The sequence below is a fragment of the Cucumis sativus genome, chromosome 1 (genome assembly GCF_000004075.3).
Source record: "Cucumis sativus cultivar 9930 chromosome 1, Cucumber_9930_V3, whole genome shotgun sequence".
NCBI lineage: Eukaryota > Viridiplantae > Streptophyta > Magnoliopsida > Cucurbitales > Cucurbitaceae > Cucumis > Cucumis sativus.
In genome coordinates, this window is record NC_026655.2 from 23,093,874 (window position 1) to 23,118,153 (window position 24,280).

Below are 24,280 nucleotides of genomic sequence, written 5' to 3' on the forward strand. Positions count from 1 at the left end.
GAATGGCTCGATTACAGTTCAAGTATACAAAGTTTTTTGGATATTTTATTTTCGTAATGAAGCATTGTTTAAGTTCTAGAGGGAAAGTACTATACATAAAATTAATTAATGTGGAATTAAAATACAAAACAAAAATGTTAACTAATGTGGCTTGCATTGAAAGTCATATGGAGAGATAAGATAGTATGTGTAGAACGTAGGTGACACAACACATTAACAAAACCCAATTAAAACTTTTTCTTCATTTTTCAATTTTTATATGGATTCAGATAACATGTCATTTTCCATTACAACTCACTCTCTACCAATCATCCCATCCCCATAGGGCCATACCCTCATTTACATCTTTCAAAATATCTAAAATCATCTCTCTATATTCTCTTTTTTATTAAATTTCTTTTCAATATATCATATACACTATTATATTCAACAATATTTTGTTTCAATTTACAACCTTTTTTATTTACCTTATCAGCATTTTAATAATACTCTTTAAATTCTACTCAGTTTCATATAATTTACACTCTGAATAGGAAAAGTACTGTTAAAAATACACTAATATTGTAAATTGAATCCCAAAATTATTCTCTTTCTTATGACCATTTTTAACACTAAATATGAAGCAAAATGAAAATGCATCATTTTTTTTTTACAACTTAAATATGAATAAAAGTAGAACTTTGTAAAAGTACAAATTTTATTTATTGTTTTTCAGATAAAATTTAGGCTATGAACTTTTTTGTATAATAGGAAAAGAGAAAAAGGATGGTTTTATATAAATGTATGATAAAAAGGTAATAATATCCATTGTAATAGTAAAAAAGAAAAGAAGCAATTTTCTTTTTCATGATTAGGAAATATAAAAACAAAAGTTGGCTCCCAATTGACATCTTTAATCTTTTTTTCTTCTTTTTTTAAGAAAATAAAATTAGAGAGAGAAGGGGGAAAAAAATGAAGGGTTGAGAGATAGAGAGAGAAAAGATTGAAGTTTTGAATTTAGTTTATTTTCCTTTTTTGGAGCACAAAGAAAATAAATAAATAAATAAGTAGTTTGCAAAAAAGCCCCTTGAATTTATCTTATTTGCTCAAAAAAGCAAGTATAAATACCTGCCCGACATATCTGTTTATCCCTCTCAGTTTCATTATTCTATTGGTTCGATAAGAAATCCAATTCTCCCTATTTTCCCGCTGTAGATCTCGTCGATTTTCCGTTTGTTTCCCGGGAAGATCAACCGAAGATGAGAGAAATCCTTCACATCCAAGGCGGCCAATGCGGCAACCAGATCGGAGCCAAGTTCTGGGAGGTCATTTGCGATGAACATGGCATTGATCACACCGGAAAGTACAGCGGTGACTCTGAGCTTCAGCTTGAACGGATTAACGTCTATTACAATGAAGCCAGTGGCGGTAGGTATGTTCCTCGTGCTGTTCTTATGGATCTTGAGCCTGGAACCATGGATTCCGTCAGATCCGGACCCTATGGACAGATCTTCCGTCCCGATAACTTCGTTTTTGGTCAGTCTGGGGCTGGGAATAATTGGGCTAAGGGGCATTATACTGAAGGAGCTGAGCTTATTGATTCTGTTCTAGACGTTGTCAGGAAGGAGGCTGAGAATTGTGATTGCTTGCAAGGTAATTTCGTTTTTTAAATTTTTAAAAAACTGTTGGTCTTGGAATTATGATTTCGCGCGCAATTTTCTTACTTGTTTCATTTTGTGGATTTCAGTACGGTGAATTGTTCTTCTAGATCTTGCATCGAATTGTGGAGTTGTTGAATTTTATTCCTTTCTCTTCGTATCATATCTATTAGCTTCTTTTATAGCCTTTGGTGTTTGGGGTTTTGTTTTCAAGAATCATTTCTCTAGTGAGCTTGCCTCTCAAAGTTGGAGAAATGGTTCAATTTTGCAAATATTTTCTCTAGTAGTCTGCGTGCGCTTAGTTGATTTTTTGATATCATGGATTAGTATATATTTCCCCTGTTTCTCATACCCGCGGAATTTGTGAAAGCATGGTTTTAACTTTGTTCAGATCTGGACATACGGAAAAGACTATCAGGATCGGATAATCTTCCTATATTTTCATCCTCTTCAGAATTTGTAATTCTATAAAGTTGTTTTTATGAACTTTGATCTCGTATCTTTCTTTTAATATATACACGTTTCAGTTTGTGCCATTAACTCTGCTCTAATTAAGTAAAACCTAATGCATGTACCCTTTGGAGTAAGTTATCTATCATTTCTCAATATGAGAATTCACTATGTCGATAAATGATCAATCTTTTCGTTTAAATACCTTTTTCAAACGAGCACGTATCCCTCATATTCCCGGTTTTTGTATTTTAATATTAGTTTTGAAGTGCCAAATTACAATATATTTTAAATAATGTAATTTTTTATTATATTCTACATTTGGTATAGTGGTTGTGCTTTTTTAAAATCTCAAGGTCTTGGGTTCAAATCCTATCTATTGCAGTTTTTTATCTTCTTTTTTTTGTTAATTGTGCTCCCGATCATTGGATACTCCACTGAATTTAAACTTTTTTTTTTTTTTTGTGTGTAGAAAATCCAATAATATTGTGCTAATTCATTCAAAGCATAGGTTTATAGTTCGATTCTTCTTATATTTGGCCATTCTTTCCAAATCTTCGATGTGTCATCTCTCTGTTATCACCTTTTATAATTGTTAGATATTGATTCAAACATGTAGATGCACTCTAATAATCACTAGACATAAATTTGAGATATTTATCTTTCATATATTCTAACATTAAAAAAATATGTGGTCAGTTTGTGTGGCAGTCTTATCAATTAATTTATCATGCATGCATGCACACAGAGGTCTCTGAAAATGGCTCACTACTTTTTGCTGATTCTTTGTACAGGATTTCAAGTTTGTCATTCTTTGGGTGGAGGTACTGGATCTGGAATGGGAACACTTCTAATTTCAAAGATCAGGGAGGAGTACCCAGATCGCATGATGTTGACATTTTCTGTATTTCCTTCTCCCAAGGTTTCAGACACAGTTGTAGAACCATACAATGCCACTTTGTCTGTTCATCAACTTGTTGAGAATGCTGATGAATGCATGGTTCTTGACAACGAAGCCCTTTACGATATTTGCTTCCGAACACTCAAGCTTGCTACTCCAACATGTAAGTTCCCAAGTTCTGTAACTCGTATTTGGGTCTTGAAATTTACCCTTGCACACTCATTATTGTCATTTAACAATCTGAAATTTTGATACGGCTCTTTAAATGCTTACAATGTGTTTTCCATGGCTGTATTGTGCAATAGTTGAAAAATGATTGTTTACAAATTCTAAATCCTGATCATCATTCACTGGTGGCAGTTTTAGTAAGAAGGGTTCCTAGATGTACGTTCTTTCTTTTGTTTTAATTTCCCCTTTCATCTTTTTTAGTCAAGTTTCAAATATTGCCAGAAAGTAAAGGAAAGTGGATTTTCAGCTATGCATTTGTGCACAAATTCACAAATGCAATCGCATATTCACATGCAAATAAGTGCTATCTTTTGGTAGCTTTCTTCATTTTTTTTAATATTCTGTTTTATTATATAAGTATTTAACTTAGCTCGGTTTGGTAACTTTTGGATTTCTGATTTTTTGGAAATTAAGCTTCTAAACTCTACTTGCATTCCTAAATTTCTATGTTGTATGGTCTATTTTTCATCGAAGCTTTGAAAAATCAAACCAAATTTTTGAAAAAATAAATTTCCTTTTAGATTTTAACTCAGAATTTAAATGTTTGAAAGTGAAAACCATGATAGGGGATTTGGGAGCAAACAAGCATAAATTTAAAAAATATAAGATTATAAACAAAATACTTATCAAATGGATCTTATTGATTGGGTTTTTTTCTTACTTGTTGAATTGTCCTATTGTAGTTGGTGATCTGAACCACCTTATCTCTGCTACCATGAGCGGTGTTACTTGTTGTCTAAGATTCCCTGGACAATTGAACTCCGATCTACGAAAGCTTGCTGTTAATCTCATTCCATTCCCGCGTTTGCATTTCTTTATGGTTGGTTTTGCACCATTAACATCAAGAGGATCTCAACAATACCGAGCCCTTACAGTGCCAGAGTTAACCCAGCAGATGTGGGATGCCAAAAACATGATGTGTGCTGCTGATCCACGACATGGTCGGTACCTTACTGCTTCAGCCATGTTTCGTGGTAAGATGAGCACTAAAGAAGTAGACGAGCAGATGATTAATGTACAAAACAAAAACTCATCTTACTTTGTCGAATGGATACCTAACAACGTGAAGTCTAGCGTATGTGACATCCCACCCAAGGGTCTGAAAATGGCATCAACTTTCATCGGTAACTCGACATCAATTCAAGAGATGTTCAGGAGGGTTAGCGAGCAGTTCACAGCCATGTTCAGGCGCAAGGCCTTCTTGCATTGGTACACAGGTGAAGGAATGGATGAAATGGAGTTCACCGAGGCTGAGAGTAACATGAACGATCTGGTTGCCGAGTATCAGCAGTACCAGGATGCGACTGCAGATGAAGAGTATGAAGATGAAGAAGAGGAAATCCCTGCTTGAGCCAACGTCCCCGACAACAACGTTGGTTTGTCCAAAGCTGTAATGTTGTTGTTGAGATTTATGTTTAAGTTTGTGATGGTCATGGTGATGATGGTGTTGTTTCTTGTTGTCCAGCAGTTTGTAGAATTTTACATGGTTTGAGTGAGTGAGAGTTAATGTAATGTAATCAGAGCTGGGTTTTGGATATAATATTTCATTGCTTGAATTAGAATGATTGATATTTGTATTTAGTAGGTGGTCATATTTTAAGTTGGAAGCATGTTTCATTGTCTTCAATCTTGGTATAAATTAGTCAATTGTTGCTTGCAGCACCTAATACAATTTTTCATTCATTATTCATTGCAAAAAAAATATGATTGATTTGATTTCTCCCTTAGCTTAATCCTTAATCATGTGATTTCTGTATTAGATTAGCTCACCAAACCATTTTTATATCCTTCACTTTTTTCTCCTTTTTTATTTCTTTACAATACTTCTTTCTTTTTCTTTTTATTAGAAATAACAACCTTTATTGAGAAACTCATCGGACAAATCTGTACCAACTCTTTGATGAACTCCTCGAAGAAGCATCTTCATACAGATGTCTTAAACTCATCACTCCAAACTAAGGAACTTTTCAGACAAATTTGTGACCACCAACCCTTTCTCTGTCTTCCAACAAAGAATACATAAAGAAAAAAAGGACATACATATGAAAGTATCTCTCTCGAAAGCCAATCCCTAAACTTATTAGATAAAAGAACTTGACTTTATTAGGAACCTTAATGCGCCACAGTCCATAGAGCATCAAAGACAAATTCACTAATGGGAGACGGAGGGCCGTCAGTTGCCAAAAGTACTGGCAAGAGAAACTCTTTGATGGATTAGGATTCCAAACACAAACGTCCATTCTCTCAATCCTAAAAATAAACTCTCCAATCAAGGACAAAAGAGAGGCAAGATTCCCTCTTGGACAACAAACAACACATAAACCAAACAAGAAAGAAAATAAACTCCCCAATCAAACCAACCAATTCTTAAGGGAGGACAGATGATACATAGAGCAGATGGGTCTATCCAACATTACATCCTTACTTGTGCAAGCGCAGTTGTCCAGCCCGCCTGAACACAGGCGTGTGGTGACAAAGTCATAGTATCACCATCAACACAATATGTAATCCTCTAATAGCACTTAGCTATTTATGTCTATTTAAATGGGACAACAAGAAAGGTAACTTTGCATTGGACCGAAGATCCACATTTTTTTCCAACAATTTCCAATCAGAGTGTGGGGGAAAGCTTTGATCAGATCTGTTAGGAATTAGCTTAACCACTTCATGTTTGGGTAACTTGTTAGGGAAAGATTGTGTCCCAGCCTCATATGTATATATTTTAGTGGGAGGTGTGGAAGACCAATCATATAGTCAGCAAGAAGGGAGTAAAAAGAGAACTATCCTTGCTTATTTTCCTCCGATGGAATAAACAATTTTGTCTAGTGTTCTGCATGTAGAAGAGAGTGAATTCAACATAGTAACCTTTTTTTCTTTGCATAATTTTTTCAACCAGAGGGTTGCTCCAATATATCCAAGAACTTTTTGAAGAATTTGTAATTGCAGGGTTCACAGTGTAATGTATGGAAGGAGGATGATAACGGTGAGAAAGCTTTCCAAAAGATGCAAATGAACTGCCATGAAGTTTTCCCGTTTATACCATCACAAGTTCCAATCTTCTTATCTGTATGGATAGATCCAATAGGGTAGAAGTGGATAGATTGAATAGGGTAGAAGGAAGGAACTTGTGATAAGAGAGCATTTTTTCTTCCCAAAATAAATTTGACTCTCCTCTTATTCATGACTAAAGAAACTAGGTCATCAGCCAAATCCAATCGCTTCAAATTTACATTGTTCATTGTGAAGGGTTCAATGGCTACAAATTGTCCTTAATCAATGAAAAAAATCTAATACGCTCAAAGATTGATATGGGATAAAGTGTAAGATCCAATCACCTTAAAATTGTTTTCTTAAAATTATCTTCCGAGAAACTAATTACATTAAATAAATAAACTTTTTAAAAGCATCTTGAATATTAATTTTAAAAAATACCATCTAAAAAAACATATTTTCATATAAAAAAAACACATTTAATTTGAACAAAAGTCAAAGTAATGGAACAAGTAGCATTGTTCACCTCTCAATGAGAACTATCGAATTCCATTAACATCAATGGAAATATGAAAGAAATTGAAATAGATATATATTAACTTTCTTACCAACCTCCAAAGAGACTTAAGTGGTAAAGTCATGATTTATAAGATAACAAATAACTCAATTCTTCCACCAACGATATGGATGCTTTAAATAAAGACTAAATATGATATCTATTGCTTACCTAACAATTTAATTTAAGTAGCATCAATGATATCCAATTAACATACACAACTTCTCCAATAGTAGATTTGTTACATTTATCATATAAATGTGACAATTATCTATTTATCGAATAGATTTGCAGTATTAAATTTTCAATATAATTAGAAAATTTTTAAAACTACACATAAGATTCGAAAAAATGTAGACTATAACCTGTAAAGATGATGAATGTTGTGCATAATGAGGTCACATGCTTAAAGTTAATGGGGTTTATTTCATTAATAACTCCATCAAAATATGCAATCATTTGAGTAAATAGTAATATAAAATATGAAGAGGCCATATGACTATACTTTTAAAATAAGTTCGTCTAGAATATTTGAAAGTTTTTAGAAAAAACTTAAAAATAGAATTGCATTCCAAACTGATTCTAAATTCGATAAATATGCATAAGATTTGGCTAATGGGGTTTCTAAAAAACTAGAAAAATGAGAAATAAAGATGTTATTTAGGGAAATGGTATAGAAGTCCAAATACATGACCAAAATAATAATAAGACATCGTCAACTGTCCACATTATGAAACTTAAGAATTTTGCCCTCCGATCAAAATTACCAAATTACCCTTATTTTTCTTTATACCTCTTCCTTCCCATTTTCCCTTTCTCCATCGTTTTCCTTTTCTAGTTGTCATTGGAGATCGAATCATTACAATGGAGTCACCAGAGTAAGATAAGTTGAAGTGAAATCGCCAAAAGTAAAATTGAATTGTGTGGTGTAACTTGAAAGTGAGAGAAAATGGAGACATCGGCAAAAGAGAAAGTTGACTGAAGCATTGTAGAGGTGAGAAAAGATTAAGATGGAGTGTTGCCAACAAAAGCAAGAAGGGATCGAGATGGGGAGTGTCGAATACGGGCGAGTGCAAGAGAGAAAGGAGATCAAGAGAACGAGAGAGTGAGAGCAAAAGACTCAATTTGTGTGTGCGAGATAAAGGCAAAAAAACTTAAATTTTAGAAAAAAATCTCATTTCTACCCAATATTTTGAGTCATTCATAAAAATAAAAAATTAAAAAAATTAAAAAAAAAATCTTTTTAAATACATGAGCTATCAAAGAAATCTTTTAAATATTGAACTTTACAATGATGTGATAAGTCAAATGATTGGTAGTCAGCTTGTTCTACAAGACATTTCTTAAAAACTATGATTGAATGCTTTTTAATATTAGACATTATGTGGTCATTTACACATCCTAAAGCTCCACACCTCTAATATACATATACACACATATATAGAGTTCAACATGTAGTTTGAGTTCAAAGCGTTAACTTTTGGATCAAAGATATACGCCTTAATCAAATTCATGGAAAGCAAATGAAGAAAACAGTTTCTAAGAACAATTTTCAAAAAACAATATAAGATGAACTTTGCATGTTAATACAAGAAACCCGTAAAGAAAACGAAAAATGAGAAATAGAATACAGACAGACAGATAATTTGTGAATAGGGTCCACTTGTTCCCTACATGTAAGTGCGCATGGGAAAGACCCATAACTTTGTTCCTTTCCAAAAGCCAACAAAAATAAGATTATTGGGTCACTTCTAAACTAAAGCTTTCCTTTACAAATTTGAATTGGTAAGCCTCTCTCTAGCTTAACATTACAGCAAAAGCTTCAGGGCTTTGACCTTTTAGGCACCAAAACAACTTTGTTGACTCTTTTCCACAGTGATTCATTTTGCACCCAATTTCTAAACTTCTTCCTATAAATACCTCAGCTTCTTTATTCCTTCCCCCAAAAACTTAAAACATTGAGTAAATTTCACTCAATATTGCCTTCTGTTCCTGTTTTCTCAACATAAACTTCTAGACTCATTATCTCTACCTTGTTTTTAATGGCCAGTAACGGTTGTATATTGACTATTTCATTTCTAGCATTTTCCTTCTTTGCTGTCTTCGCATCTGACCAGAATCCGATTCAAGATTTTTGTGTAGCAGATAATGGAACTACAGGTATTGTTTGATCAACTCTGCCTGTTTTTTACTATCCTTTCCTTGTTTAACATATTTATATGAGTTGCTAATAAGACAAAATTGAATTGATAGAGGTTTAGAAACTTAACTAAGGTTAGATATTATATTAACTTATCTTTACCTATTTGGTCAATTGATAACTTATGATGGTATCAAGGTAATGTGGTCAAAGATGTCCTAGATTCAAGTCTATGCAATATTATATTTCCTCCCCAATTAATATTTATTTGTACTTGTTGAACCTTCTTCATATTACGAGTTCACAAGTGAGGAAAAGTGTTAGATATTATATCAAATTTACTTTCTATCTATAAGCTTAAGCTTTTAGGTCAATTGGTGATTTAAGAACTAGTACCATCTAAGACATTTCAAAGAGAGAGAAAAGCATCTTCTTAGTTCCTTCTTATTCTCTAAATCTTCAGCAATCTGTCGTAGCTACAATTTTCATTACAACCATTTAACCTAAGAGGCACGAACAAACATGAATATGACACAACATGGGGATACACCAATTTTAAGAAGACCAGGACATGGAAAATATGGATACACTCTTTTTTATTATTATTTTCTTAGGATATCTAAGTTTAACATAAATACTAAATGAACTCCACTAAAAAAAATATATAAAATGTCAAAGTTAATTAACAATTATAGGAGATGACATGTTTAGGTTTCTAACTTCAGTATTTTTATGTTTTATGTATTTTTATTTGCGTTTAAATAAATGGGTTTTTCTTTTCTTTTTAAAAATTCTAGTTGATGTAATTGATTTGGCCTTTAATTTTGGGTCCAACATCCAAGATTATACCATTTTCTCTTTAAAAATATTTTTCAGGCGTGTTTAGAAAGTGTCCCACGTGTCTGAAATTAAAAATAGTACACCAAAATTTGTGTCGGACACGTGTCTGAAGCATGTCCGACATAAACACTAGTGTATGTGCTTCATAGCATACAGCCAACGCAAGTATGAGACTAATCATATTCATTTCTGATGATGTATCTCATTTGTGCTCTTTATTTTTGCAACTAGTCCTGAGAACATGAATATTCTTGACTCCCAAGTTTCTTTTTTTCCCCCTTTTTCTTTTTTTCTTTCGTTCGTTCATTCATGCTTGCATCTTTATCAAATTTGTGAAGGATAATCATGAAATGCTTTCTTTCTAAGTTATCTGTTATCTTTCAGAAAAAAAATATAAAGTAGTTCTTTAGATGTCCTTTTCGTGTTTCTAATAGGACTCCACTAACTTTTTTTTCCTTATCAACCTAACCACCAAAAGCAGCTGATGTTGTTAGCAATTGAATGCAGTGTTACTAAATGGACTGACCTGCAAGGATCCAAAGCAAGTTGTAGCTGATGATTTTTCCTTCGGTGGACTTCACATTGCAGCAAACACATCAAATGCACTGGGATGTCATGTGACTCCAGTTACTCCATTAGAAATGCCAGGACTCAACACGCTTGGCATCTCCATTGTTAGAATAGACTACGCCCCGCAAGGCATCAACCCTCTGCACACGCACCCTCGAGCTTCTGAGATATTGATTGTCTTGGAAGGCAGTCTAGAAGTCGGATTCATCACATCATTTCCTGAAAATAGGCATATAGGGAAAGTGTTGCAGAAGGGCGACGCATTTGTCTTTCCTGTTGGTCTTGTTCACTATCAGAGAAATCCAGGTCCTACTAATGCAGTTGCTATTGCTGCTCTTAGCAGCCAAAACCCAGGAGTCATAATAGTTGCAAATGCAGTATTTGGGTCTACTCCCAATATTTCCAGTGACATTCTAGAGAAATCTTTTCAAATCAATAAACAAGTTATCGGTTACCTTCAAAATAAGTTCTAGATTAGATATCTAAAAATCAGAAATGACAGAAGAGTTCGTACATGAAATTGTTGTATAAGAATATTGTTGTATAAGAATCTTTTACATCTGCTTGTTTGTCATACACAGTACATGCAATGAATTTTTCTTATCATTAGCAGTTCAAGCGAATCTCCCAGGGTTCCATAATATTAGCAGAATGTAAAAGTGCTTCAAGATGTATCAAGGTGTTTAAAAAAGTATATCAGGAGTGGGATGAGAGGGTTCAAAGATGGTAAAAAAGTGATATGCCCTCTCTGCAAGAGAAATGGAATCACAAAGTCACATCTTAGTTAAGAATTTTTCATTTTAGTTAGAAATCGAGTTTCATCAATAAAAATGGAAGAATTAACAAGAACATTAAGAAAAATAAGTCAACAAAGGGAGTCCAATCTAGAAGAATAAAACCAAACTGACCATCACAAAACATCTAAGTAAATTATTCTTATGATGGTAACTTATGGAAGTTTATCTTATCCAAATCTGGTTTGTCCTTTCGACGAGGAAAAAGAAGATGCTCTCCACTTTACAAGTGCATTTTTTTTATGCTTTGGCCGGAAAGAAGGATGGGGCATTTGACAATAAAGAAAAATAGATTCTCCTTTGTGGCCCTTTCCCGGTGTATACTCGTCTTTCCTTCCAACGATTAAAATGTTACTGCCCTTTACGCCATTAAATTACAGAATTTCTTTGGCATAGTTTTCTATCCTTTATTGTAACCTTATGTCAATGTAATCGTTTCTTAAGGAACTTACCAGGTGTTATGGTATCATCAACCATACCAAGTGCTTTTAAACAGCTTGAAACCTCTCCACTGATTAAAAAATTTGAAAGCACTAGATTTAAAGATAAAAGTTGTACAACTTGTTTCATTCTAATGGTGTTTATACAGTCATTGACATCTCAAGGTTCAAGAGTCATTGATCAAACCTCATTCCAGATTTATGTCATCTACACCAACCAGAGCAGCCAAAAAAGTAATAACAATTTCATGATGAATAGTCAAAATCTGGGTTTGAATTTTCCATAAATAGGCACTACATGAAGTATCTAGACAATCACCTTGAACTTGAGATTTTCCTGGCTTCAATATCCTTCAATCTAAGACTTACAGCTCTTTTATGGGCATCCAGTCCCTCAACTTCAGCCATTTTTTCAACATAGGGACCAAGTTTTCTTAAACCCTCCTCTGTTAAAGACTGTATCGTCATGTATTTTAAAAATGAGTCAAGCGAAACTCCACCATACATCCGTGCATAACCATAGGTTGGAAGAACATGATTCGTCCCACTTGCATAATCTCCCACGCTTTCTGGGGTCCATGGCCCCAAGAAGACAGAACCTGCAACATAAAGAAACAAAGTTAATTATGAAGGACATGCCGTTATTGTTAAAAGTTGTCCTAGCTAACAACCAGTGACAACAAACGGGGAGTAGTTGGATGTGTCTGCATGCTACATCAAACTATGTGTCACACATAACTACCAAAGCAACATTAACTGGATAATTAACAACTGACTTGCATTTACCCACTCTGGACATAATTTGCATTAGCAAATGCAAATTCATAGCAAGAGGGTCTAAACTACAAGGGGAAAAGTTGAACTGAATTTGTGTTTGATGAACGTTATTATGATCTTTCAAAGTCTAAGAAACAAGAGACAAGATCATATTGCAGACAAAGTGTTGAGGGATTAAAATATTTGAGAGTTACCCTAGTTGTAACCTAACAAGTCCTTTTGCAATTCTCACTTGATGGTTATAACCGATGGAGATCTCTCAACTCAGATGTAACTCCATGATTTTTCTTAAGTCCGCTGTTTCTTATTTATTATAAGAAATTTATAATAATATATATAGAAACCCCTAGTAATAGCCTGAAAGCTAGTAAAGTGCGAAGTACAAGGTTGAACAAACTAGAAAATAAAAATAAAAACTCTCAACAGATACCTGCATTCTGAATGAAACTCTCCCATTTTTCTGCATCCTTGACATTAATTATTAAATGCTCAGGTGCATATAAGTTTGAAAAGGAGACTGCCTGAGAATAAAAAACAACCCTATTATGTTCCAAAAGACATGAAGTGCTGTAGCGATTCTGAAATAATATGGTCATTGAATTATGAAACAAATGCAATAACAGGCAGGGCTGTGCACATATTTGTAATTGATGGTGTATGTACATCTATATGCAGGAAAAAAATGCAATTTAGAGTACCAAGAAAATTTCCAGGAATTCTCTGTTAGTTCGAAAAACATTATTACTAATAATATATGAAACTTTGGTTCCTACATTTCATTGATAAGATACAATTACAAAAGAAGGAACCTTATAAGCCAAGGAAGTCTAACAGAAAGAAACTTCCAATGGGTTATAAGAGGAGTGAAATTCTACTTCAAATGATAGGAGAATTTTCACAAGAGAGCCATATAAGTCCCATATAAGTCGTGTCCAATAGAACTATCAAAAAATGAGGCTTTGTCAATATTAATGTACGTTTACAGATTCCCTTGATATATTATTAGCATACTACTATTTCTTTGCCTCTAATAACAAACATTGATAGTGGCAGTCAAAAAGTAATGCTAAATATCAACATGATCACAACGTATTTCTGGTCACACCTTAATCAATATTAATATGACCATTTAATTAAATGCATGACTGATTTATTTTTACTAGCCTAATTGAATTTGAATTTCCATATATCTAAGGCATATAAGTTCCCATGATTAACCAAAGCCTCCAGTTTACATCAGCATTTCCTTATGTGAATAACCTCCAGTTTACATTAGCATTTCCCTGTGTGGATTGGATAAAAACTCAAGCCATTTATCCAAGATAACAAACCTCAACCATATCGCGAGCAAACACAGTAAAACTATGGCTCAGGGCTTTTGAAGCGAACTCTCCCCTTGGAAGACTTTTACATTGTTTGCTGAGTTCTTCTTCAATAGCTTTAACATCCACACCATCACCGGCAATTACAAGAACAACCTGACTGTCAGGGCCATGCTCAGCCTACATATTATTAACTGAAATGTTAGATGCAGATAATTGACAAAGGGAACTAAGTAACTCATCAATTGCATGCAACACAAGAGAACAAGAAAAAGATTCTTTCAAAAAAATTGTTGTCCAAAGGTGAAGAATAATATTGAGGGACTTTCCCCCTTTTGTAATTTCATACTATCGAAGAAATTGTTTCTTATCTAAAAATATTGAGGGATTTTTTGCTCCTATCCCATATTAACCACAGAAGTTTATTAACTATAAAGGGTTGTTGTCACTATGGAAATCACCTGAGAAAGCAAATCTGCTGCTATATGAACGGGGCTGGCATATTTATCAGCAATAACCAGAACTTCAGATGGGCCCGCAGGCATGTCAATTGAAATCATCGCTTCACTATTCTGTCCCAGGAAAAATGCCCAAATAGTGAGAATGCTAATCAAATTTCAAGCAAATGAGGTATTTTAACCTTTTTAAGTACAGCTCAAATCTAAAATAACAATTTCAGTACAGAAAGCAATATTTTTATAATCCATCTTAAGTTGAATATATCAACCTAAAATTTTTGTCTTCTACTTAGATCCAGAAAGCTTCTTTTAACTTTGTTGTTGAAGTAAGTTTATTTTGATGCATGTGTGTTTAACCCATGCATTCACTTCACTATATTTTCCAAAAAGAAAATCTTCAATTCTGTAACATAATCGGTATATAACTAAGGGTGTACATCATATGAATATGACTATGGGTGTCAATATGGATACCAGTGTTTAAGGAAACCCTCCCTAGTGCGTGCCTAGGATATACACACAAGTTTGGCACCTTGCCTTGAAAAGACAGTACAATGGCGAGGCACACATTTTTTTATGGAATCAACTTTTTTCTTTGAGAATAAATACTAAGACAAAATGCAAAATTCCTGGCTCTAGGGTTTTATTTTTCTGATTCCCACTTCAACTATGTTTTCTGTTATTTTTGTAGTACTTTTTAACGCACCTCACGAAAAAAAATCCGCATTTTTTTTTCTTTTTCCGTCTTGCGCTTAAACCCCAAAAGATTATTACACTTTACTGCCTTCAGCTTTGATAAACACCGGGGCAAAGCCAGGACAGAAAATACATTCTCATCCCCTTCACGATCCTCAAACCATTCCCTATCCCTGCAAAAGTGACCATTAATTTGGGGGTGGATCAGAGCGGGATTCCTAGAAATTTCTCCTTTTCAGTTTTGGGTTATTGGTTGTTGGACTTCTATTTTCTTTTTTCGGGCCAAATATATCATTCCCATTATATATATACACAGATAGGAGATCGAGGTCAAGGCACATGGTTGAGAGAATGCATTCCCAATCCCCATCCCCATAATTAAAATGGGAAAAGAATTTCCCACCTCTGCTAAAAAGGGAAAACCCTGCCCCACTTGAGGCAGGTCCCCTTGGGGCCAGGTATCATCACATGGAATATTTTCAACTCTAGCTATGACCATTATTGCATGAAAAGGATCTAGGACTAGAACAACCTCCATTTTGAACCGGACTTCCCATGAATAAGAAACTACAATATTGTTAGACGTTCTGCAGGCCTCTCATATAAATAAATAAATTTTAAAACACAGATACCAGAAAAAAACTCATACTTGAAGAATCATTTTGGCAGCTGTTACATATTGATTACCAGGGCCAAAAATTTTCTCAACCTGCAAACAAAGAAGCAATTAATTCCAAATGAAGCTCAACCAAAATATATTATCATAAAATAAAAACTATGTACATATCCCACTGCATATTAATATATAACCTCGAATCCATGTTATCAAAAACATATCATAATTGATCAATAAAAGAAATAGATTTACTAATATCAAATACAGTGCAAAAAATTTAATAGGCATTACCATGAGACTACATCTACACTAGACATTATTATCTCATGTTTCAAATATTCAAGACTTAAAAATTCTATTTCTTGCTTGAATTTGCAACAATCCATCTGCTTAAACTCCATATATTGATACGGCCAAACAAAAGGACATTCATACGCCGATTCAAGAATTACAAACAAAATTGACTATCTTTAGAAAGCTCTGACTGAATTGGGTTCCTTTTTTCTTTACAAGAAACAAATTTTATTGGTGTATAAATCAAAGGATTCCAACACTATATGGTAAATAAACGTAAAAATGACACAAATTTTGGAAAAGTATTACCTTAGGGCAAGATTCTGTTCCCCAAGCCATAGCAGAGATAGCCTACAATCAAAAAGGGTCAACCAGTCAGAAATATTTATTAACATCACAAAACCAAACTCGGCCATCCGTCTAGCCAATGTACATTCATAAGTTAAAATATGTATTTTTGATAGCCATGCACGTTTCCATATCACCTGAGCTCCTCCTGCCTTAAGAATGTGAGTCACACCCGCCTTCTTCGCACAATAGAGCACCTCCTAAGGAAGTTGACATCAGTCAGTCCCTTTACATGTGATAACTGAAAAATAGTTGTCTTGCCTATTGCTAGTATATGTGATTTTTTTCCAAAAACAGAACAAACTTGAAGCATGTAAGGGTAGAGAAGACACCTTGCATATGCTGCCATCCTGACTGGGAGGTGTTGCAAGAACAACAGTACCGCAACCAGCAATCTGAGCAGGCTGACGCCAGTAAAAAGAAACGTTAATGGATGCATCAGGTAAGTTTTACAATAAGACCACATTTATTAATGAGAAATGAGTATGAAGATACATCAAAATAAAAAATCTGGAAATGACAATAAATATTTGTGTAATCGTTGATAAAGTTCATTGATACACTATATAAATCAAGTTTAACTAGTGTGAGCCCCAAAACAAATGAGATGGTAAAAAGTAGAGAGATTCACAAATATGAGTGTAGCATTCCTTACCTTCAGGATCAATGGATTGACTCAATTTTGGAATGAGGCAGAAATCATTCCACATTATATTAGAAGTTCAGTATGTAATGTAGATATGAAAAATAGAAAATGAGGCCATTCCCAATTTCATCAAAAAATTAGGTCATTCCCAAGTTCTCATTCCTAACAAGCAAACATGACAAAAGTCAAATTGTACATGATCATCCTTAGCAGCTATGGTACTGATAACTCACAATAGAGAGCATCAAAGCCGTTGAGGGTAAAACAGCAGTTCCCCCAGGAACGTAGAGACCAACAGAAGAAATGCTTCTTGCCACCCGTTTGCATTTTACTCCCTGAAATATTTGAGTAAAAAGCTTACAATATAGATTAAGATCTCGTATAGCTGATAAGATTACAAATTAAGATACAAACTTACAGGCATATTTTCAACATTTTTTTCCACTGATATCTGGGCAGCATGAAATGCATATATATTGTCATAAGCTACATCAAAGGCTTCTTTGACAGCTGAATCAAGCTGCGTGAAAGAAAAATTACAAATGCCAATTATCAATATGAGAAGAAAAAACCCAAGAAGTCCTTTAATTACGTTACTCCAAACAAAAAAAATCATTTTGAGGTGTAAATGCATAATTAGTCAAATACATGGATGCGGGATTTATTCAAAGTTACCTCTGGCTCTGGCAGGTCAGAGACACTAACAACAATCTCGTTCAGTTCAACTTTGTCAAACTTTGCAGTATAGCTGCAAGATATGTAAGTTTGGCAAGAGGTTATGTTTACACACAAACCAAAATGTTTCAGAGTTAAATATAGTATACATATGATGAAATAAATAAATAAGAACCACATACTCTCTAACTGCAGCATCACCTCTTTTTCGAACATCATCAGCAATGGGCTGGACCTAAACATAGAATTTAAAATCAGAAGTTTTAAACTGAAACTGGAGTTTGAAATTACAACTCCAGGATATGAAAAGGAAAACAGTAAAGAAACGAAAACTCACCACACCAAATATTGAAGAAAAATCAATACGAGGACGGGCCTTTAGACCAGTGACAGCATCCTGATTAAGTTCAGATAACTTATAGGACTTCATTGAACACTTTATGCCTTTACCCAAAATTCCTGATAGAAACAAAATACCACACAGTAAACAATAAAAAGTTGCAGGCAGGAAGATATGAAGAACAAAATTTCTGCCAAGTCCATTAAACAACAATCAGAATTTGGACGCCAAAAACTAAAGTCTTGAAGCTTTTGGTTGGCAGACTACTTTTCCATGTGACGCTCAAAACATCTTGCCTTTATTGTTCATTGGGTGTCCTTTCAAGAAAGATAAGAAGATTCTTTGGCTGAATTTTACTAGGGCTTTTTTGTGGAAGAAGATATTGTGTTTTGCTAGAGTACAACTCTTGTTTTTTCTATGAAAAGGAACGAGACCCTCAATATTTTTTAACATCCATTGTATTCTTGTTGTAGTCACCTAACCGGGTAAATTGAGTTCACCTTCTTTGTAATTATAGCTAAACAAATCTCATGACCTATTAGAAAACTTTTCGGTAATCCATCAGATAGTTTTACATTTTTGTAATGTCATGATTATCAACGAAATGTCTATGTTTCCTAGCAAAAAAAAAGGGCTACCGGCTACCTAGTCTTCTAAGAAAATAGTAGAATGATGACCATGGTATCCTCATCCCACGATCCAAATCTAGGTAATATCTGAAATTTAACAAACCAGCGTCCTCAAAAGCCATTTGTAATTTATTGTTCAATCAAATGCATGACATAAACCTGTACAGCATTTGCTATAGACCTCGTGAAGTAAAGACTTCACCATATTCACGCAGAGACAGAAATGCAGAACCATACCTCCGGGAAAATAAGGACTTTGAAAAGAAGCAGACTTCGGAACACACAAAGTTCGAAAATTCTGCACCCTACGTTGTTGACCCAAGAAATTACACCTCCAATTCAAGCGTATAATCTGGCTGTCCATAATCACCTTCAATCAGATTGATCAGAATGTGGCTTCATAAATTAGTGAAAGGTACCCAGAACAAATTAGAAACTATACAGTCCACCTAAATTTCGAACACTGTAACCAGCAAACAAAAATGAAAAACGAAGAACAAATCCGGAGTGAAATAAATGTGAGAATGATTTCAGGGGTTACCCACTGAAGATGGACCTTATCGGCGGCAAGCACCGGCTAGGAAGCGGCGGAGACGACGACGATCGAATAAGATTATGTGCCCAAAATTAACAAAAATGAGACTGACGGTTGAGGCTGATTTACAAAAGGCAGCTGAACCTGAAGCGATGATATGAAATTTGGAAACGTGGAACCTAACTCCAAATGAATCGGTTCGGGCAAACGCGAACCGAACGGTTCGAATCAACGGTAGTAAACCTAATTCCAACTATTTGATTTGGTTCGGATTATTGATTTTTGCTGAAAATAAATTCGTCATTTGGGTCATGAGAGATTCATTTCCGTAGACTACGGGTGTGTTTATTTCCAAGTGATTAAATTATTTTAGAAAAAATCCATGTGTTAAAATAGATTTTGAAAAATGAGTTTATAAAGTTATTTTCATCTACAATTACACTTAAAACCAACGACCATCGAAAAATGAATTTTAAAAGTTTGATGCATTCTTACTTTTTAGGAATATAATCGACAATTCTAGTCAGATCAATCTCTAACAGATCATTGTCACTAAACCTTTAATTACCGTTTTTTATGCAATTGCCAATACATAATTTTTGTCTTCCATTTCCATTGCAACCTTTGTTGGCCAACCTTCGACGATTGGTTTTCGATAAGCATCGTCAGCCAAACTCTGGATGATCGTTTCCTAACCACCGTTTTCAACCAACCACTTACCATTGTCAACTATCTCGGGAAATCTTTGATCATCGTTTTTTGTTGATTGATGACTATAAAGTTGCCTACTGTTTAGAAAATTTGCATCAAATGACAAAAACATTTTTTTAAAAAAAGGTTCATAACACCTATTTTTTGCATATTGCGAATATGACAAAACTAATGATCTATCAGACGATAATGATACAGCTAGACGATAATCATAGAATTATCGATTTTTAAATTTATTATTTTTTGCAATTTAGAAAATGAAGTGACATTAATCCTATTATCATAAACTTTTTTTTTTGTTATTTTTACCCGAATTTCGCTTCCGACAACCAATCTCTTATGGTTGCCTCTAAAAAATCATTGCTTATCATCAATGTCAAAGGAATGTATTGTTTTAGGTGGCCCCTGCCAACTTTCAACAACCGTTGTCACCGTTTCCCAATAACCCCTTTTTCAATGCATTAAGTTTACCTTTATTTTTATTGAACTTGGGAGAAAATTATGGAATGGAAAGCTCCATCTTTGAAGAAGTATTGAAATGTGTTTTAGTTGTATTTTAAAATAATATGAATCCAAAAGTCACTGATAAAATCATTTAATTTATTCATTAATGACAAAATTGCCACCAATGTAAAACCAGTAAAAAAAAGTGGTATAACAAAGGATAACATAGACCATAGGGTATAAATGAGTATGTATGATGAGTATAACAAGCATCCATTACAAATTTCTTTGCAGTATAGTATAGTATTATCAATTATGTGAAGTTGAAGAAGATGATACAAAAAGGAACTGTATCAACCCAAAAAAGAAAAACATATAGGAAAACAAAACAAGCCAAAATGAGAGAATATAGAAGTGCCCATCAAATTTGAGAGAGATTTTCTTGTAGCATTCTTCTAGCTCTCTTGATGCACTGATGTTATCTCATGGAATACCTGCAATCTGTTCCCCCTCATCAACTTATTTTCCTGCCCAAACTTACAAGAGACTTCAGTTGTCAGATCTTTCCTTGGCAGTGGCGAGGCGCAACAATTATCGATTGACTCTAACGTAGGCTGCTGCTGTTGGTCGAAATACAAAGGGCAACGTTCTACTGAATTTCTGGATGAAACAACCTCGTCTGAGTCATCTTTTATCTCAAGTGAACCAATCTTTATTGTGTCTTCCAACTGGTTGCTGCTTGGAGGACAATGGTTCTGGTGGAGTATGTTGGAATTTAGATTTTCATCATTAAACTTGAACTCTCCATTGTCGTCACTGCTGCAGCTCCAATTGTCCGCAAAGCAATTGACTTGATCACTTCCGCTTGAAGACGACATTTCTTCTGTATTGTCTTCCTCCTCCTCGTCATCACTTTCTTCCTCCTCTTCTTCAACCATATCTGCCCAACTCTTCTTCCCAAAAACTGTTGGGGAATTATGTTGTAACTTTTGATCAACAGCAATGCATTCCTCCTTTATCTTCTTCATCAAGCCGTAGAGCATTGGACTGCCGCCTTCTTCATACTTGATGTCTCCACAAGAAGTCTGGTTCCAGTCTCCTTCAAGATCTTGAGGTTCATCACTCACTGCTCTGGAAAGTTCAAATCTTCCACCAAAGTTTGAATCATTTGTTGTTTGAATATTTTCAGTGCTTGTGGGAGGCTCAAATGAAAGTTTTCTACTAGAACTACTGCTGCGCAAACTTCTGAAGCATTCAGTCGCCTTTCTCGAATGTCTATTCATAACCCATTCACAGCTCCTTGGCTGTGTAAATGGAACTTCCAATTCAACTGAATCAGGAGCTGCAGACCTATACTTTGTCTTGTAATTCGAAGTTGGTTTGGTTCCTTCAGATTCAGAAGAAGAATCTACAAGAAAGCCACTGTCAAAACTTTTATTCTTCTTTGAAGGATTCCCAAACAAAACTTTCCTGATTCTTTTTCTCTGCTGCTTCCTTTCCTTTGACCCCCATCGATTATTGAATTCCCAAAACGAGTTTTTCGGTTGAGTGAATGGAACTTCAACACTTCTTTTCGCTGGAGTCGGAGATGAAAACAATGAACAGCAGTTGAAACTCTCATCTTCTAATCTAAATAGACCACCCTGGTTCCGATCTCCCTTTATTTTAATGGGAATGCAGGAGTCAGTTTTTCCTAGATTTTCAATGAAACAACCTTCACTCCATTTATCACAATGCAGATAATTATGTGAAGAATTCACAGCTCCAATTGACTTGTTCTCATAGCAGTCCCAATGATGATCGTCGTCCCAACTATTTTCATTTATGTACATTCGTTCATCATCACGAGTCCATTTTGTGGATGCAGTGATCTGAGGAACACAACGCCCGGATTTACCAGTTGTGTTCTTTGAGGTTATCGTGGCTGCAGTGTTGTTATCTTCTTCATGCTCTGTTGAATTGAACGACTTTGATTCCTTTTCAGCCAGCATGTGAGACGCGCGTTCAAATGATTTGGCATATGACTCTTCCATGGGCTTGCCTCCAGAAGAAGCCCTTACAGACTGAAGCAGAGACTTTGCTTCCGTGAGCCGATTCGTAAGGATCAGACAGATCGCAAGATTGCATTTTTTGTTGTTATCTGACTCGAGAGACAAAGCTTTCCTGCAAGCAAAAATCAGCTCCCTTAAAAACTTGTGAATTATTTCTGATGCCTTGGAAGTTAGCAAACATGACAAAAGCTAGTTCTCGGTCCACTGAGGATCAAAGTATACCAAGGAAACCGACTCACCGGTAATACTCTTCAGCAATATAGATATTGTCCAGCTGCAAGAAAGCCCATGCCAAGTTGCCAAGAACTCTGAGTTGGAAAAGAATTCGTATAAGTACGATGCCAAATCAATCATGAAAAGAACAAAAATAAATTTAATAGCTACCTTGATTTCTCTTGCTCGACGGTAATTTGCACTTTCTTACCCTGGGATCTTGCAGCCTTCGTCCTCTTCCCTCCAAAAACCGTGCCATCTTCGATCTGTTTCAGTTTGCATTGAAGCATATCAATCTCTTCTTCTATTCTACCAGATCTCTGCAATAAAATACAAATTCAAATGAGATCTATGGGACTTAACAATGGTTTCTTGAACATTCCCATATTCATTCAAAATTGAGATTTGACAATGGTTTCTCTCTTTACACTAATCAGAATACAGAGACCACATGTACCAAAGCAACAAAGAAGTTCTTACCTTGTATAATTCAATCAATACATTGTCAATAGATTCCTGAGAATCATAAGGGCAGAGATGGCGAAAGGATTTGATCGCCTCAATCGCTTCATCAGAGCGGTCCAGCTGCTTCATCACTACAGCCATATCTTTCAGTGCACTGTCCACTCGATCCCCGGCATTTATCGCGGCCCAAAACAGAGAAACGGCCCTATTCGGATCTTTATCTATCAACTGCAGAAGCAAAAATGACCAAAGATTTAAATTTACATCACTTCAAAACATCAAAGCCTGCTTTGGTAAACATTTGGACTTTTGTCTTTAGATTTTGAATATTGAACACATAAACACCCTTCCCACTTCTCTATTTCTTGATTTGTAATCTACCTTTTACCCCTGTCTTAAAAAACGAAGCCTATCTTTTAAAAACTAGAAAAGACTAGTTGGTAAAAACTTGTTTTTGTTCTTAAATTTGGCTAAGAATTCAACTCGTACTTAAAGAATTATGTAACATTGTAAGAAGTTGCGCGAGGAAATAGCCTTCATCTTCAAAACTCAAATGGTTGCACCAAACTTAATCCCCCCCCCCCCCCCCCCCCCCCCAAAAAAAAAAAAAAACAAATCCCTCTTGAAAACCCAAAACAGAGCCAACAATATTCAATTCAAGAACCAAAATTTTCAAAACCCAAAAAACAGAACAGACCCACCAAGAACAGAACAAAGTACCAATCAAAAAAAGAATTCGAACCGGAAATTCAAAAATCAACAAACCTGAACTTGTTTAGCCTTAACATAAGGGGAGTCCCCGGCGGGAACTTTGTGAATGACGTGAAAAAGATCAGATTTATTAGCAAAATTAGGAGACAATCTTTTGCTCTCTGAGAAAGGCGCCGTTTTAGGTAACCGGAAGGGCTTCCATTTCCACGACGGTGGTGGGGTCGAAAATCCCTTGCACAGAAATTTGTTCTTGCCGCTGTTCGTCAACATGGAGTTCTTCAATCTCTACTTAATTTTCCCGAGAAAATTTTCGCACTCTCTTTCTCGTCTTAGAAAATTGCCAAGAAAAAAAAAGTTTGGGATTTTGCTTTTTCTTCTTGGGTTAGAACTTCTTCTTTGGATCTTGCATAGGATTCATCTGGTTAGAACAAATACAAAGAGAAGTGATGTGAAAAGGCGAGAATGAAAAGCGATGATCGTCCTGAAGAGTGGTGAAGAGAAAATAGCCGTTTTATATAAATTACTAGCCGTTGAGAATTTCAATTACTTCGCACGTGTGGGGGCTCAATGACGTGTTTACCAAAGGAAACGATGCCCGTGGGGTGGATCGGGTCATTTTCCGGGTTCGAACCTCACAGGTATTATTTTATTTTATTTTTAAAAAAATCAATAGTAAAAGTTTAGGCATATGAAAACATAATAATTCAGCTAACGGTAAGTCTGTTTTTATCTTTGTAGCTTTGGGTACTTTTTTTCTTTACAATCTGTTTTAAAAATTAATATTTATGTGTTTTCAAAACAG

At 34.9% G+C, this 24,280-nt stretch overlaps 4 protein-coding genes across 12 annotated transcripts; 2 read left to right on the forward strand and 2 right to left on the reverse strand.

Moving 5' to 3' along the window:
* The first annotated feature begins 1,123 nt into the window (after positions 1-1,123).
* On the forward strand, positions 1,124-4,878 carry LOC101209837 (tubulin beta chain). Its single transcript, XM_004135496.3, has 3 exons — positions 1,124-1,632; positions 2,882-3,151; positions 3,900-4,878. The coding sequence occupies exons 1-3, from the start codon at positions 1,239-1,241 to the stop codon at positions 4,565-4,567; spliced, it is 1,332 nt and encodes a 443-aa protein (XP_004135544.1). The 5' UTR covers positions 1,124-1,238; the 3' UTR covers positions 4,568-4,878.
* A 3,591-nt stretch (positions 4,879-8,469) lies between these two features.
* Positions 8,470-10,936, forward strand: LOC101214781 (putative germin-like protein 2-1). Its single transcript, XM_004135680.3, has 2 exons — positions 8,470-8,923; positions 10,251-10,936. The coding sequence occupies exons 1-2, from the start codon at positions 8,806-8,808 to the stop codon at positions 10,784-10,786; spliced, it is 654 nt and encodes a 217-aa protein (XP_004135728.1). The 5' UTR covers positions 8,470-8,805; the 3' UTR covers positions 10,787-10,936.
* Positions 10,937-11,619: 683 nt separating this feature from the next.
* On the reverse strand, positions 11,620-19,048 carry LOC101209591 (histidinol dehydrogenase, chloroplastic). Of its 8 annotated transcripts, none has more exons than XM_004135495.3 (15): positions 18,890-19,048; positions 18,586-18,718; positions 17,717-17,838; positions 17,562-17,614; positions 17,380-17,452; positions 17,123-17,224; positions 16,938-17,039; positions 16,391-16,462; positions 16,196-16,258; positions 16,020-16,061; positions 15,450-15,509; positions 14,108-14,218; positions 13,656-13,826; positions 12,755-12,845; positions 11,620-12,146 (listed from the first exon to the last, which is right to left on the reverse strand). In XM_004135495.3, the coding sequence occupies exons 2-15, from the start codon at positions 18,710-18,712 to the stop codon at positions 11,863-11,865; spliced, it is 1,473 nt and encodes a 490-aa protein (XP_004135543.1). In that variant the 5' UTR covers positions 18,713-18,718; positions 18,890-19,048; the 3' UTR covers positions 11,620-11,862. The 8 variants fall into 8 exon arrangements, with proteins under 8 accessions (XP_004135543.1, XP_011659035.1, XP_031744980.1 ...); XM_011660733.2 differs by having other exon boundaries at positions 18,586-18,704; positions 18,890-19,037; XM_031889120.1 differs by having other exon boundaries at positions 18,905-19,034.
* A 1,201-nt stretch (positions 19,049-20,249) lies between these two features.
* LOC105436130 lies at positions 20,250-23,980 on the reverse strand. Of its 2 annotated transcripts, none has more exons than XM_011660764.2 (5): positions 23,533-23,980; positions 22,783-22,995; positions 22,474-22,568; positions 22,329-22,397; positions 20,250-22,201 (listed from the first exon to the last, which is right to left on the reverse strand). In XM_011660764.2, exons 1-5 carry the CDS (start codon positions 23,746-23,748, stop codon positions 20,494-20,496), a joined length of 2,301 nt encoding a protein of 766 aa, XP_011659066.1. In that variant the 5' UTR covers positions 23,749-23,980; the 3' UTR covers positions 20,250-20,493. The 2 variants fall into 2 exon arrangements, with proteins under 2 accessions (XP_011659066.1, XP_011659062.1); XM_011660760.2 differs by having other exon boundaries at positions 22,474-22,622.
* Between the last annotated feature and the right edge of the window lie 300 nt (positions 23,981-24,280).